Source organism: Saccostrea echinata, unplaced genomic scaffold (genome assembly GCF_033153115.1).
Source record: "Saccostrea echinata isolate AGI-Se365-2 ecotype Australia unplaced genomic scaffold, CSIRO_AGI_Sech_v1 ptg000025l, whole genome shotgun sequence".
NCBI classification, from domain to species: domain Eukaryota; kingdom Metazoa; phylum Mollusca; class Bivalvia; order Ostreida; family Ostreidae; genus Saccostrea; species Saccostrea echinata.
Genome location: NW_026889774.1, coordinates 21,889,720 through 21,905,758, shown reverse-complemented (window position 1 = coordinate 21,905,758; position 16,039 = coordinate 21,889,720). Strand labels below are relative to the sequence as shown.

At 33.6% G+C, this 16,039-nt stretch overlaps 2 protein-coding genes across 2 annotated transcripts; one reads left to right on the top strand and one right to left on the bottom strand.

The window, feature by feature from the left end:
• Nucleotides 1–57: 57 nt before the first annotated feature.
• LOC133192180 (CCR4-NOT transcription complex subunit 7-like) lies at nucleotides 58–10,080 on the top strand. Its single transcript, XM_061328134.1, has 7 exons — nucleotides 58–167; nucleotides 3,089–3,266; nucleotides 4,252–4,445; nucleotides 4,576–4,737; nucleotides 5,942–6,119; nucleotides 6,219–6,296; nucleotides 6,592–10,080. Exons 2-7 carry the CDS (start codon nucleotides 3,153–3,155, stop codon nucleotides 6,757–6,759), a joined length of 894 nt encoding a protein of 297 aa, XP_061184118.1. The 5' UTR covers nucleotides 58–167; nucleotides 3,089–3,152; the 3' UTR covers nucleotides 6,760–10,080.
• Nucleotides 10,081–12,080: 2,000 nt separating this feature from the next.
• Nucleotides 12,081–15,465, bottom strand: LOC133192711 (uncharacterized). The gene is made up of 4 exons (XM_061328711.1): nucleotides 15,391–15,465; nucleotides 13,675–13,899; nucleotides 12,699–12,852; nucleotides 12,081–12,585 (listed from the first exon to the last, which is right to left on the bottom strand). The coding sequence occupies exons 1-4, from the start codon at nucleotides 15,455–15,457 to the stop codon at nucleotides 12,159–12,161; spliced, it is 873 nt and encodes a 290-aa protein (XP_061184695.1). The 5' UTR covers nucleotides 15,458–15,465; the 3' UTR covers nucleotides 12,081–12,158.
• Nucleotides 15,466–16,039: the final 574 nt, after the last annotated feature.

Here is a 16,039-nt window from a genome sequence, read left to right as displayed (position 1 = left end):
ACGTCATCAAATTCTGTGATAGTCTGATTTCCGTTTGAAAGAGCATGCGTGAAATTTGCACCTTGAAGACTTGACCATTATAGAAAGAAATGTAGACGCCTCAGCACTACTCACTGATTATTTAATTGCTCCTGCAGTTAAGCACAATATCTCGAATATAGATAAGTGTAAGTAATATAAACTGTGAACATTAAATCCAGTGTCCATTCAAGAAAAAAATCGTTTTTTGTATTGCATGCATGTTGTGTTTGGTGTCGGGTGGTTACGTTCCGATTCCGTGTTCGACCCGCGTGGTTACGACCCAAGTGGTTTCGACCTACTCTAATATATATCCCTACATGTCAATACCTGAGTACAGGGGTATACACTGTGCGGTAAACAAATGGATATCCGGTAGTTGTATAGTATATGGCTTCAGAGATGTGCGTGTCAATAGGTAGTTGTTTCCGTACAGTATGTGTAACGTTAGTCAACATGCAGGTTTCCTAACATTTTTTTCTACTATCGCGGAGCATGAATGTTGATAAATTTGATTTAGTAATGAATTGTATTTGAACAGTTTTCCATAAAAATTAATCAAATACTTCTTCAAAAATACCGTGATCACATATGCACTGTCTAAACAATGTACGTTTCTCCAAATTAAATTACATACGATAATTAACACAAATATACGTGGTCAATATAAAAAAAAAAGGTAGACGAAAAAATAAAATGTAAAACTTTTGAAAGTGTTAATTAATTTCGTTCCGAAACAATTAATTGTTAATTAATTGCTTTGGAACGAAACCACGCGGGTCGAACATGGATTCGTGTCGAAACCACGCGGGTCGAACAAGTCATCGGAACGTAACCACCCGCATTCTTGTGTTTTACTGAGCGTGATGAAATTTAAAAACATGTAATGTTCACTGGTTAGGCCTACACAGAAACAAAATTTATCAAATAGTCAAAGAATATTATTGCTGCAAATGGTTGTGATATTACATTGTTTTTATATTGCTAGAATTAATATTTATCAATACAGAAGAACCAATACTAAGTACAGTACTCAGCAGTTTTTGTTTGTAATAATGAATGATTTCCATCAAGAAGTAAGGTATCAATTTTAAACATAATAGAAATGTAAATACAGGTTAGTCATGTGATCAAATTTTATTAATCTGATGATTATATCTAACCCATATTCATATGCCTATATGGATGGTTAAAATTAATTGTTTATACCATACCTGCCAACCTCCAACATGGAAAAAGAGAGTCATATGACCCTCTTTAAAAAGTAAAAATTCAGGTCATAATGTACTGTCACTACATATTTATCATGATTATATATTTATCTTTGCATGTATACAATAAGCACTTGTGTATTTAAACTTATTTTATTGAAAAGAAGTAAATTACAATGGCAAAATTTGAGTATCATGAATTTAATTCATTGATTAAATTTACATGATAAAAGGGCATTGAAGGTCTCATTGTTTAGTGTTGACCTGAAATAACTGTGTATTTCTGAATGCCCTTTCAGTATCTGCATTGCTATTTGAAAGAGCAAGGGAAGTTCTAGCTAATTGTGAATGTATTCAAAATCGGGGACCTTTAAATGTCACTGTTCAAATCTTGGTTTTGGACTTCAAGATAATTTTTTATCTCGAGACGTAAAAAACATTTTAGATATTTATATGCACGGTCTCGTACTATCGTCAGTCACTTTACTTCATTTTCCAAGATTCTTTGATATGTACAATTTTTGTACATAAATATTAATTTTCTTTCTATTGTTGTTGTTTCTGCTGGCCCTGATAACAATCTTGTTCTACCAGAAGCCATTTTATAATGACTTTAAACTTCAATTTGTCAAAATGTCTCCCAGATAATTGTTAACACCTGTTCTGGTAATCTACAGATACATAGCCTACTGTATTTTTATAATCATTGACATTGTTTACATATAGAGCCAAGTTTGGTTGATAACTGGAAATGACATGTGCAAACTAAATTACAAATCAAACCCAGAAATTTTATACAGAGATTTTCGGGTTGCTCAGCAAAAATCGGGTGAAAAGCATGACCCGCCAAGTCATATAAAATATTTGGGTTAAAGGTCGGAAAATTGGGTGTAACCAAATGACATCGGGTATGTACACATGCAGCTGAGTTAACAAATACTTGTATTGTTACAATTATCTTAATCATAATTTTTCAAATCTCAGTTGGACACAAGTTGAATCTGTAAACACATTGACCTTTTGTATCCACTGTGAGATCGTGTAAACTGTTTATAACTTCACAGTTATGAAGAATTTGACAAGCTGATTATACCCAACAAAATTATGGTTCAAAAAATTGAAAAAATTATTAAAAAAAAAAGTAATGCCATCTACCACAAACTCGTTCCATCCCTAGTGATACTTTACCCAACTGTTGTCATAGGTCTATTCTAAAATAACCCACAGAACCCCACCAATAAATATTATCTATTCAACACTTTTAAAATTCTTGGGGACAAAAGATTGAATCTTGGCCAATGGATTTCCAAATTAATGTTTTGCAAGCACTAGGTTGTATAACTGTTCCGTCAATGTTCTGTTTCTCCTTTTTTATGAAGGATTTCTTGCATCTTTTAGGAATACAAAATACTGGACCTACAATACCTTTGTTGTGGATGACGAATAAATTTTAATTTTAGAACCACTTTGAAGCATAAAAAATTTAAAACTTATGTTTTTATGGATGCTATTACTGTAATTACATATGAATTTGGATATTATATAGCCCTAATGATCATGACTGAACAGACAGAACTCCTGTTTCGGTGGCTGCTATCTCTAAAGATGTGTACCAGCATTGCATTCCTGAATTAGTTTTTCTAAAGTACTTTGCCAAAATGTTTTATCTTTGTCTTACTAATGTCTGAAATCTAATGTTTTCAGTCATAGTTAAAGGCATCTCTGATATTCAGCAATATTCCTTACGTCAGAAAGTCAGAGGTTTACGTGTTTGCTTTATGATTGAAACAGGAGTTGGAGGGCAGATTTTAAGGTATTTACAAAAGAAAAAAATGTTTAAATCTCATTTCATTGTTTAGGAGAGGCGTAAAAGTAATCTAGAAGTGTTGGAAGGCGGGGTTTGGTAGGAGCAGATATGCTGATATGCCTTCGGTAGCACAGACTGAGTATGGCATCAAGGATGTCTGGAACAGCAATCTGGAAGAAGAGTTTAAAAAGATCCGCCATGTCATTCAACGATACAGATTTGTTGCCATGGTTTGTTTTCTTTAACCTTTTATTATAATATAGAAGTTTTTAGTACTTTCCAGTCCAAAAATCAAAAATAGCTAGTCAATAAAACTTACAGTAATGCTCAGATCTTCATGTATGATAGTACATTTGACTACTTTGTATAATGTAGTATGATTTTCTTTTTGTCATTGTTGGGTGCACCCAGTTTAGAATTGGAGTAATTATGAAAATGATTAGACTGGGATTCTACTCAAATTTGTTGTCATCTATGGTCAAAAATCACTATTACTGCTTTGTATTAATATAGTATACAAACTTGATAATTATGCAGTGTAAGGTTGATGGGCAGGGCTCGACGTTAACGCTTGTCCGCTTCAAGCGGCTTGTCCGGTACCAGTGAATAAAAAATACGGACAAGTGAATATTGCTGGGCACTTGTCCGATTGGACAAGTGCATTTATATGTAAAGAAATCTCTTAATATTGAAAAGAACGACTGTTGAAAGTTTACCGGTACTTTAAGACGGAAACAGTACATAAAAATTGAACTTCGATCCCGATATAGATCGCTATGTAATTGAGAACACTCAATCGGGATCGAAGTTCACTAATTGCATACTACTGCAAAGGCATGGAACTGATGAAGTTTGGATTCTGTTTTATGTTGACAGCATTTATGTTGTCATGACAGAAAGTCTAGATAAAATTTTGTTTTATGTGTTTGTTGTATATATAAATAACATCATGCACATGTAATGGACTTTATTTTTAGTTTTTCAGTTAAGTATTAGACCTTTATTGAAAATTGACAAGTGAAGTTGAAGTTCGGACAAGTAAATGTCTTGGTCACTTGTCCGAATGGACAAGTAGCAAAAAAAGTTAATGTTGAGCCCTGATGGGAAAGCAGCAGTTTATTTGGCTACCAAGGGGAGGTAGAGTAGAGGCATTTGATAATTTGGGGTGAAGTTTAAATACCAGAGAACATCTTGATGTGATTTATTTTTCCACAGGATACAGAATTTCCGGGAGTTGTAGCACGGCCTATAGGAGAGTTTAGAAGCACATCAGACTATCAGTATCAACTTCTTCGATGCAATGTAGACTTACTAAAAATTATCCAGGTGGGCCTTACTTTTATGGATGAAAATGGACAGACGCCATCCCCTATATCTACATGGCAGTTCAATTTCAGATACAATTTAACGTAAGTATTAGAAGACTAAAGGGATATGGTGATGATACATAATTAGAGAGGGCAATAGAAATGAAATCAAAGCATAGATTTAGATAAATATTACATTGATAAATATGAAACTATTATTATAATATTTCAGAGAAGAAATGTATGCTCAGGAGTCAATAGACTTGCTACAACATTCAGGCATTCAGTTCAAGAAGCATGAGGAAGAAGGCATAGATGTGAACGACTTTGCTGAATTGTTAATGACATCAGGAATAGTGCTAAGTGACCAAGTCAAATGGCTTTCATTTCACAGGTAAAAAAATTAATTTATGTGAAAAAAATATTCCTGAACAAACTACGTCAGGGTTTTTAAATTAACTTGAAATCTTTACTAGCAATGTGGGCTACTAAACCTACAATTCAAGGGGCACACATCAAAATTTATTTGCACATAAATTATCACACCTTTTGTTTTTTAATTCATAGGCTTCATGTTGAACTTTTCTATCTCTTTTAAGATTCATGCACAACTTATATAAGTTTGAAATGGAACTCTTCTATTACTGAAGTTGATATGGTTAGTCAATAATAGATGTAGAGCACATAGCATGCTTTCATTCATAAACAACATCGGTAATTTTTGGTTTTCTTGGGCTTACTGATCCCATAGATGCCATGGCACATTGTGTCTATCACAATCACCAAGATGCTTTAAGTAGAAGTGCTTCTTACTGGAAATTATAAAGTGCTTTACTGATTTCGATATTTTTCAAAAGAAAAATACAAAACATTTGGTCAAAAATTGGATAACTCGTAGATCGTAAAATTTCTTATCACCGTGTGGGCAACTTGATTGTAATTTAAGTAGCAAACATGAAAAATTAGTCACAAATGGCAAGTGGGGGACATGTAATTTCAAACCCTGTGGTTGAGAGGTTTGGGTTGGGATTAGGATGGTACTATGATAGTGTTTTTCAGGTTAGTAGATGATATCAAAGCTTTGTTGAATAATATTTGAATTGGACTGTTTGTCTCCAATATTTCATTTCATATTTGACAGATCCCTTTTTATAAGTTCTTTAGGTTGTTAATGCATTGATAATGTGTTCAATCTGTCTGTAAACAGTTTATCAATTATGCAATAACTCCTTCAGTTTTTGCCATTTCAATAAAACTTGAAACACACCTATGTAGGTACATCAAAATAAACAATCCTGATAACAAATGTATGAGTATGGAGCCATCCTTAATGAAGTTTGGTTAAATTGTTAAAAATTGCCCCAAAACCTGGTAATGTATTTCTTCAGACATGTCTGAACACACTTCTGAATACACTTAATTTAAGATGTGGGTAAATGAAGCATATTACCATTCAAAAGACACATGTACCTTTAGTATGACATGTTTGTTTTTTGCCAAATAAAGAAAAAAAATTACCTCTAGGAAAACTGAATTTTTTTCCCCTCTTGTACTAAAATTGTTAGATTGGTTAAATTATTTTTGATGTGATTTTTCAGTGGTTATGACTTTGGTTACCTCTTGAAGATTTTAACCAATACACAGTTACCAGCGGAGGAGGTCGATTTCTTTGAATATCTGAGAATTTACTTTCCGAACATCTATGATGTCAAGTATCTGATGAAGAGTTGTAAAAATTTAAAAGGAGGTTTACAGGAAGTTGCAGAACAGTTAGAGGTAACATACATCACAATTATTAATTAAAAATTTAAGGTAATTAAGGGGGTTGAAAGTAAATTATAGATGTATTACAGTACCATTGTTGTGACTTTGTAGATTACAAGGATCGGCCCTCAACATCAGGCTGGAAGTGATAGTTTACTAACAGGAGCTGCTTTCTTCAAAATGAGAGAGGTAAAGTTTTTTTGTTTTCTTTATTTCTGTTACCTATTTAAACAAACTTTAATATTTGATTTGCTTGGAGCTCTTTTATTTGTTAATATAAAAAAATTTCATAGTGAAGAAGTATATTTTGTATTTTTATTGTTGGAGAATTTATATTAAACCCTACCTCTTGCAAAAAAATAATTGTGCTTGCATGTTTGTTTTAAAACCATTGCAATATGATTATTATTTTCAATATTGATACATGTATTGTGGATTTACTGTGCCCATGATCTTTATATACTTACATTCTAAATTCTTTCAGATGTTCTTTGAGGACAATATTGATGATGCCAAATATTGTGGACACCTTTATGGACTTGGTACTTCTTATGTTCAGAATGGCTCAGGATATGAAAGTTTGACAAGTTATCAAAACCACAATTCCACGCCCACAGTGGAAGATTCCAACTCAGTGTCAGCAAGTTCATAGAGCAATCAGAACATTCTTCTGCACTTTGCAGTCAGCACCCAGGAAAAGAAAATGGCAGCATTTTCATGGATCACAACACTTTGTGGCAGCTAGAAGGAGGAAAGATTCAATATTTTAGTCCTTGATCTTCAAGTCTTCTCTTAAATCAGCGACAGTGTTTCTGTGAGAGAGTCAGTGTCAGCTGAATGAATTGTTTTAATTAGTATCTCGATTTACTTCATTGGTTTTGAATCTCTGTACATGCAGTGCAAGGTGAAATGATTGACTTTTTTTTTTTTTCAAAATAATTGGTAACTTAAGATACTGTTTGCCTTAAAGCATTTTATAGCAGAGTATTTATGGTTTTCCATTTCAACATGAAAAATTAAGAGTATTTATTAAAGCATAAAGTGTCTCAGGCTCTCATTTGGAAAGGCTGGCAACCCTACAAAAATGAATGGACAAAAATTTAGAATGACTTTTTAAAATTTTAAGACTGGTTCCTCAATGTTTAAAAGATATTTTTTTTTACCACAAAAGATATTTAAAAGCTCATTTTAAGATTGACTTTCCTATGCCTTTTCTAGTAATCCTGGCAAGTGATGCCATTTTCTTTGCTTTGGTAGAGGGCTGCCAATTTTGCCAATTTTTAATAAGGTTTTTTCTCCATTTTTGATATTCTTTGTGAACAAGAGAACTAAAACTGTGTTAACAAGTTTGTATATAAATCTTTTGGTAATTTTTTACAAAGAGTATTCAAAATTTGAGAAAAGCCATTACACCTGTGCTCCTGTCTATCTGTATAAAGGCATGAGGTTCATTGTCAGAAATCTACTGTATACATGTTCAAATGGGGCCACAAATACATGTATCCTATTTTGTCCTTTCTTTTGCATTGAAAAAAATATATATATTTCCAAGAATTTTCTACATTTTGCTTGTACCCTTCTCTTGCATTGCAGCACTGTATTTAATGAAATTGATTAATAATGCCATGAAAACATGTAATGTGTGGATAATGAATTTTTCTTTGGAAAGTTAATAATCTAAAATTCCATTTGATAGTCAATGTTTGACATATAAAGGGAATGTGATATTACATGACTTTGCTTTTAATTATCTTTGTTAGTATCTTTTTAACAGTAGAATCTGTGATCTGTCATTGTGCAATTTTCATATACAATGTTAAATCTGATGTTACTCTTTATTTTTTATGAAGAAAAGATGGACACAAACATTGCAGGTGAAAATTTAAAGTTAAAAGAGTCAGATTTATATTTTTTTTTTCTTTTTCACTGACAAATTGATTTTTATTATTTTGTATCTTGTCCATGACGATATTGAGACAGACTGGAGATTGAAAAAAGTAGTATGATGTTTGGAACATTCATTCTCAACTGGAATTTTAGAGAAGCAGTCTGTCATAATATAATCATTGTAGTCCAAAAATTTCAAAAGGAAATCAAAAGGAAAATATTGACATGTTTTACATATTTCAAAGAAAAACATAACAACACTTTTAATGCATACATTCTCTACTTTTTTGTTGTTTTTAATTTTATAAGACATCAGCCAAACTTGTGGTTGTCAGTTAAAAGCCATTAATGGATTTAGCTGTCAAACCAGAGAAAGATTTTTAAATGTTTTTTAAACAACAGTTTTAATTACCAGCATCAAATGTCAAGGTACTTTTTCAAATATTAGTATCGAAGATGCTGTACGTGAAAATTTAGCTTGTCAAAGATGGTGCGTATTGTGAGTAATGCTTTGGAGACAGTTATTTGCTCAGTGTGTTTAAGTCATGTAATTTGGTTTCTATTGTGTTATTCTCAAAATGGATATGGTCAGAGTTTTCCTATTTTAGAATCCAAAGGGCTTTCATTACATATTTTGTCATTAAAATAGACAGCTTTGATCATATCCTTCATTCAGAATTAATTTTTATTTTTCGAAAGTCAACACATCTATAGGTCATTGTATACAGTTGTTTTTTAATTGAATTTTTATTTTAACATTTTCCCAACTATCTGTGTAGTTTTCATATTTTGTTACCATAGAAACCCTGAAACTTGATCTCAATGTAATACAAGTTTATAGTTTGCTTTTATTTCATCATATTAAAATCCATAAAAAATAATACAGGTTAACTTCTTTGTTTTAAGTCTTTTTTTTAAACATGTCTCTTGCATTCATGTTTGTTTTATTGACATACATAATTGATTTTTTTTGTCCTTATATACAATTTATGTGATGTGTTGGTAATTTTCAATCTCTTGTTGGATGTAGAGAACTGATTTCATTAATAAGTAAATGATTTTTTCCCTCTTGATTAATTTGAGACTGTGATCTATTTTAAGTTTCAAAATGTGTTGAAAGTTTTAATGGGTTGTCAGGCTGAAATTGTACATTGAAATGATGCTAGAATGTTCAATACTAAGGACAGTTTTACATGCATTATGGATGAAAGTGCTATTTTAATTGTCAATGTATAATTCACCACAAAACTCTGACATCCAAAGTTAGAACTGTTGTTTATATTAGGTACTGTTACACTGGAATGGCTCCCCCTCCAACCAGCCACTTGATATTTGTTTGGTGTCAGAAGTCTTTTTTATCATGATGCATTATATGCAAAATTTTATCATAAATTCATGTATGTATGTTCTTAGTGTTTTCGTACCATCTCTATCTTTTGATTTTTATTGTGAATCAAATTGACTATGTGTACTTTTTTTGTATTCAAAGTCTGTTAAAATTAGAAATTAATTTTTTTAAATCAAATTCTAAAAATAGTGTACACATTTTCAAAGTATTTATTTATTTACTTTGGAAATTAATAAAAAGAGAAGTTGAAAGATTTCTAAAGTTTGGATACCTGCAGTAGGTGTGATGAGTGTTTTCAAATTTTAGAAAGGACCATTGTAAAAATATTGCTGGCAAATATTTTGCAAAGTGAAGTAAGGATTTATTTCACACATAACTATTTTGATCAAATTGAAATGATGTTTTAAGGTATGTTTCATTGTTAGATTCTGAAATTTTTCCATTATAAACTCAACGTATGTTTAAATTAGCTTAATTTAGTAACTGTTTTCTCAAACTTGAATTTAGATCTCAGTGATCACTTTTTTTGGTTTGTTTGTGTTGACAATTACATTGGTGTGTTCTTTGTTTTCATTGGAGGGGGAGGGATATGATGTATGTTGGGCTGATGTCTTGCTGTACATTTTGTGTGTGGCCCCTTATTATTTTACTGTCGTCTAGATGTAATGGAACTGGTTGTCTTTTTATGAATTGTAAATAAATATGTCATGGGGATGACCAGTCCAATGATAGCATAAATCAGAGTTTTGTTATTTTAATATGTTGACGGTGCTACCGTTAGGGCGAGCGCAGATACCTTTCAGTTTTAATTAAGATCGGGCTCGTCAAACTGCACGTGATATTTGCTACGTCTAGACTCTGACGTCGTATAACGTCGTATGAATGTTGCATTACCAAAAACCGAGTCTATCCAGTGCTATAATTTTAATCAAGAAAGTTTAATCTACTATTTATCTACTATATATCCATTAAACCAAGGTGATTTTATTTTTTGTTGAATTTTTGTTGCTACCACGAGAACGTAATTTGCGACGAGATGCAATTCGCTAAGCATTATGGGACCACAGGTAACTGCGGAAAATAATTCATTTGGATCAATGTGCAAAGTCCGAATTTTTCTCTTCACCCAGGCGTTGCTTTAAGAGCTCGCAGTGACGAGCGGCGCTTTGCGCCGCTCGCTGCGCTCGCTATTAAAATTACTCTATATCCCCAGACTGCTCTAGAAAAGCAGTATGCTATACAAAATATGAATTTGGCCATGGATATGAAGTCAAATTGGAAATGATTTACTAACAATCTTGACCAAAGGTCAGCATGGTAAAGTGTAGATGTATTCAGTAAGGAAACTAGTTATGCCCAACATTCAAGATTTCCTCAAAAATGTAGTTTACTAATGTCATAAAATAGGAATAGGGCTAGGAAACACCTATAACTTGAATCATACGAAAACTGAAAAAAATCAAATTGAATTTGAGAATATAGTATTTAGAGCAATTCCATAGGTATAAAATATGCTATACGACATGAAATGAAGAAAATGCATAGGTGTTTCTACAGGGATTCATCATTGATCCCAAACAATAAAAAATTCCTCAGTTTTGTCACGAAGCCATGTATCTCATAACAAGTATTGCCGTTTAAATCTTGATTGTGATTTGACCCTTGAAATATTTTCACAAAATATACGTATTTTGTCTCGGAAAATGCATTTTTAAAGTATAGTGGGTCCTTGCTCCATGTTTTATATACCAAAGAGTCAGTATATTCCACTTTCTCATAAAATGAGCCCACTCGTTAGGACATTCTAAAATTATGCGATTTCCCTCCTACTTGGTGGTTGCATGGGTTTTGTTTTTTGAAGGGGAGGGGAGGTTAGGACGAATGATATTTCAATGTGTTGCACATGGAATTGCAGCATATTGTATAAAATTTTGCAGCAAGCATGTATTTATTAAAGAAAAGTTTGCTTTGTTCCAGTTTTAATTTTGTCCCAACACAGGCGCGGATCTAGAAATTTTTCAAGGGGGGGGGGGGGGGACTTAAAGTATCGTATTTGAAAGTAGGGGGATCAGCATCCTCGCATTGCCAGGGGTCCTGAGTCAACACGTTGCCGTTGGACACGTGTTGTCTCAGGACCCCTGGCATTGCAAGGGTGGGGGATTAGTCAGGGGAAAAAAAGTCTGGATTACGTGAACCCCCCCCCCCAAAAAAAAAAGTCTCCGAACCCGAAAATCCCTTTTTATGGTGGGGGTTGAGGTAGGCTTCATTTTTTTCACAAACGAATTTTTTCGATACATTACTATATAGCCTTTCTCTGAACATTTCCTATAGTACAACACAACAAATGTTCGGGACTCCCCTCTTTCTATTTTTTTTTAGCGAATCTAAAGGGGGGGGGGTGCAACCCCTGTAACCAACACCCCCCTCCCTCCCCTAGATCCGCCACTGCAACATAAGCATTTTTTCTCATCTTTATTTTTTAATCACCCGTGTTATTAAATTATTTTTTAATTACCTTTATCTTGCTGAAGGTCACCTTATATTCATGTACTTTGATTCGAAAAAGATATATGTATTCCAAATTTCCAATATAAGAACGCCTAACTTAACTTTATTATTAGGATTCAAAAGAAGCTTTAATTGACACAGATTTCACAATAATTACTCAGACGTACATCCAGGAAACTCGGTCACATATTCAGAACTAGTTACTGATAAGAATAATTTTGTTACCATTGCATCCACCCCTTTCAATGAAAACTGATACAAGTATGCGTGTTGGTGTTATTTCTAAAATTTGCAGCTAAAATAAATCATTATAGTCGTTTATAATAATGCAATGCTTCTGATGTTCCCTCACTAATGGTATAATAACCACTCCCATTAGCTTCCCAGCAAACAGATTCTCCTTGATGTTCATTGATGTATGGGACCTGTGTCGGGGTGTGCATTAAAGCGCTCATATAGTTGCGACTATGCCCAACATTCCAGTAGTAAATTTTGTGATATGTCTTGATTAGAACCTCCTGTCCGTTGGGGGAAATGTCACCCGCTACGGGGCCTCTCCCGTGATCGGGAGTTGGTATCTCCCGCCCTCCGGTCAGGTGATAGCGATGGGATGATTCCACCCACGCTTCTTTGGGGATATGATACAATTTTCCTCTTCCTCCGTCAACTTTTGAGATAATATAAAGTTCTCCTTGTGGATCTACCATTAATGTTTCTGCATTATGTTCATCCCATCTGGCCAAAATGGAAAATCCAAGAGATTAACGGAACAAGTATGAAAAATGACATAAAGCAATGAAGAACACTGAACTTGAAGATATTTCTGTCCATTATCAACCAGTACTTACGTAAATCTTAGTGTTTCTAATACGTGTAGAGTTTTGTCATGGATACTAGGCGGTTCCCTCACCATAAAGATCTTATTTTCTCCACCACCTCCGGTATTTCCGCCAATGTCACCAATATAGACACACCATCCTGAGTGTCCAAACACGCAAGGACCTGTATAAGACAACGTACAGGAACATTTAATTGCATTTCATAATTTATAAATTAGTTTTAATTTTCCTAGTGTAAGGATATTAATGAATTTCATGAATGACTGAAATTTTGGCTTAAGTCTAAGACTGCTATCCTGAGGCAAGGAGTATTTTAAAAAGAGAAGACATAGATATATTAATTTCATAAAATGTAATAACTCTATCAATAAATAGTCAGCCAAAAATCTCAAACTGTCTGGAAAGCATTGCAAAGAAAACTGTTCATACAAAATTTTATTTTGAATCATGATAGCATTTTGAAGGTGTTATCAAATAAAAATACTTCACCAAAGGAATTTACAAAATTTTGATTATCGTCCAATTAATTGCACCGTGAATTTTACATTGAAGTCTGTGGGCAGCATATGTATAATTAAGATATTATAAAAAGTAATTCGAACTTCATATACTAATGTCTTGGTGAAAATATGCATAAATTCGAACTTCATATACTAATCTCTTGGTGAAAATATGCATAAACTCACTCTTTATTAAAATATGAAATAAAATGAATCATTTACCATAGATCTTCTGAAAAAATTAAAATTTTCTTCTTTTCATCAAGGGCAGATAACTCTTCAAAAAAGTTTATGGTGCAAAATGACCTGCTTCTTATTTGTTATCAGTTGTGTGAATTTGGTTCATTTCATTTTCATCATTATTCAGCAATGCATATATAACTAGTTTAAAATGATTCAAAATTGTTCAATATCCCTTCATTATCCATTGAATACCTTAATACCAATGTTCAGTGAAGAGTTTGGTTTTTTTTATTTTAACTCACCACATGCTATATCCTCCCAGTCGTGACTTGTGGCTCCCTCCACGGTAAGTGTGCCCCTTAATTCGGCTGTTGTGGCGTCAAGGGCATAAAATCGAGCACTATCGCCAGAGTCGTTATGCGTGTACAGGATGTTGGTGTGTCGTCTGCTGGCACACAGACCCGATTCCTCTCGCACAGAATGGCTGTTCACGTGACCAATGGTGTGGCCATGGTCGAAACGAGGACCTGAGCGGAAAATAAGAGTTTCTGTCTTAAAAATTATTATAAACACATTTTAATATGGACATGTATTATCATAGATCATTTTTTTGGAGTCGTACAGTGACGTTCTTGAGCTGGCGAGGATTGTAGTGATTGTAGTTAATGATATCCTTAACAGGACATATTGTAGCTTGTACGACGAATGCAAGATTCGAATCTGGGAGCGAATTCCAAAAACAGAGAAAAGGCGTAAAAACGTGTAGTGAAAGGCGTTATATAACGTACGCCAATAAAGGTGTAATTACGCGAAAAAAGGCGTAATAACACGGAATGAAAAGGCATAATTACGCCTTTTAAAAAGGCGTCATTACGCAAATCGTCTGGATTAATGAAGCGTCCAGATTATTGACATCTGGATTAAGGAGGCTTCTCTGTATTTTCTTTCCTCTTACTTGCAAAAAAGAAGCAGGCAAACAGTTTACATGGGTATAATGAGAAAGTAGAAACTTTCCATTAAAATTGTGAAATCCATGACTCTTGGTCCAGATGTCTGGCATCAGAGAAGGACCAAAACTTACATAAAAATTAAGATGGGTCAGAATCGGATATTATTACTGTATTATGCCTCCAAAAAGGATAAAATTATCAGGATTGATTTAAGATCATCTGTCGTACAGCTACATGTATGTGTAAGTGAACTGTTTATTTCGTTTTGAAAACTTTGTAAATACAAGTGCCATTTGGAAAGGGAGAAAGAGAGATATCATGTATTCTTCTATACATGCATGACATTGTTATGCTAAAGTCTAATTTTAGATTCTTCTAATAGATCCACCTCTCATGCATGTTTATCAACCTTATCTTGAGATCAAGGGCAGGTAAATATAAATTCTCGCGATTTGCAAAGCAGTAAGGATAAAAAAAAAAATCAATTATTTTAATTGTATCACAGTCTAAAATCATTTTTGACATTCAAAGTCGGATTTAAATCTCTTTGACAAATTAACAGAAGTAAAATGAGGTAGGTTATGAAAGTAACAGAAGCTACCGACGAATGACCCCAAACCCGGTGTTAAGTGCAGTCATCCTTTATTTCACATTTAAAAATACAGTGGAGCCTAGTTAATCCGACGCTTGTGTTCCCAAGCAAATCGTCCGGATTAATGAAGCGTCTGGACGACTGAAACAGACATTTTATCATTGGTAAATAGAAATATTAATTCTGTTCCCCCAAAGGTTCACCCGGAAGATGAGACGTCCGGATTAAGGAGGCTTCACTGTATTTTCTTCCCTCTTGCAAAGAAAGCAGGCAAACTATTTCCATTGGTATAATGAGAAGGTAGTAATTTTCCATTAAAATTGTGAAATCCATGACTCCTGGTCCAGGTGCATTAGAGAAGGACCAAAAATTATATAAAAGTTAATTAGGATGGGTCAGATTCGGATATCCGTGCACATGAAACATGTTTTGAACAACGAAAATGTTTAAAACTTTAAATGATTCATTGTACTAACTTGCCCGTTTTTCGAGCACAGCTCCCCACGTCCCCGACAGCAGAAGTACAACGCCAATTCCGTACATTTTAATGTGAACACTAGGGGTTATCTTATCATATGTCAAGGTTTTGTACTGTATTATGGTAATGTTAATCGCCATACATTCTAGAAGTGGTAATCTTTGCGAGTTTTAAAATTGGACAATTTATATACTACCATAAAATTATCAAAATAATGTAAAAGCAAACGTAATGTACATGCAAGATGGGGTACATTTGACTTACCGTATGATACTTATCGAGACATGATTTATTTTTCATCGAATAAAGTACTAGTACACGAAGCAGACCAGTAGGAAGCAATTTCATTTGGGGTGGGGGCACAACCAAACACTTTCAGTTTGGGGGGGGGGGGCACTACCAAACATTCAAATTTCCTTGACAAGCAAAAAAAAAAGGTCATCAGATGTTGTTATTAGTGAGGGGGCACAAGCATATATACTATTTATAGTAGCTATGTTTTCTATGGTATTCTATATATCGGCCAATCTGATTAAAATCAGATCCTCGATGCTCCTTTTTTAACGATATGTCGCTCGATGCTCCTTTTTTAACGATATAGCGACATATCGTTAAAAAAGGAGCATCGAGGATCTGATTTTAATCAG

What these genes read in the sequence shown, in the direction of transcription:
- LOC133192711 (XM_061328711.1), bottom strand. Translation starts at nt 15,457, where the DNA reads ATGTACGGAATTGGCGTTGTACTTCTGCTGTCGGGGACGTGGGGAGCT. An exon ending in CTGGGAGGATATAGCATGTG is followed by an intron (nt 12,853 to 13,674) that starts GTGAGTTAAAAT and finishes TGTCTTATACAG; the next exon opens with GTCCTTGCGTGTTTGGACAC. An exon ending in TTAGAAACACTAAGATTTAC is followed by an intron (nt 12,586 to 12,698) that starts GTAAGTACTGGT and finishes CATTTTGGCCAG; the next exon opens with ATGGGATGAACATAATGCAG.
- LOC133192180 (XM_061328134.1), top strand. Translation starts at nt 3,153, where the DNA reads ATGCCTTCGGTAGCACAGACTGAGTATGGCATCAAGGATGTCTGGAAC. An exon ending in AAATGGCTTTCATTTCACAG is followed by an intron (nt 4,738 to 5,941) that starts GTAAAAAAATTA and finishes GTGATTTTTCAG; the next exon opens with TGGTTATGACTTTGGTTACC. An exon ending in CTTTCTTCAAAATGAGAGAG is followed by an intron (nt 6,297 to 6,591) that starts GTAAAGTTTTTT and finishes AAATTCTTTCAG; the next exon opens with ATGTTCTTTGAGGACAATAT.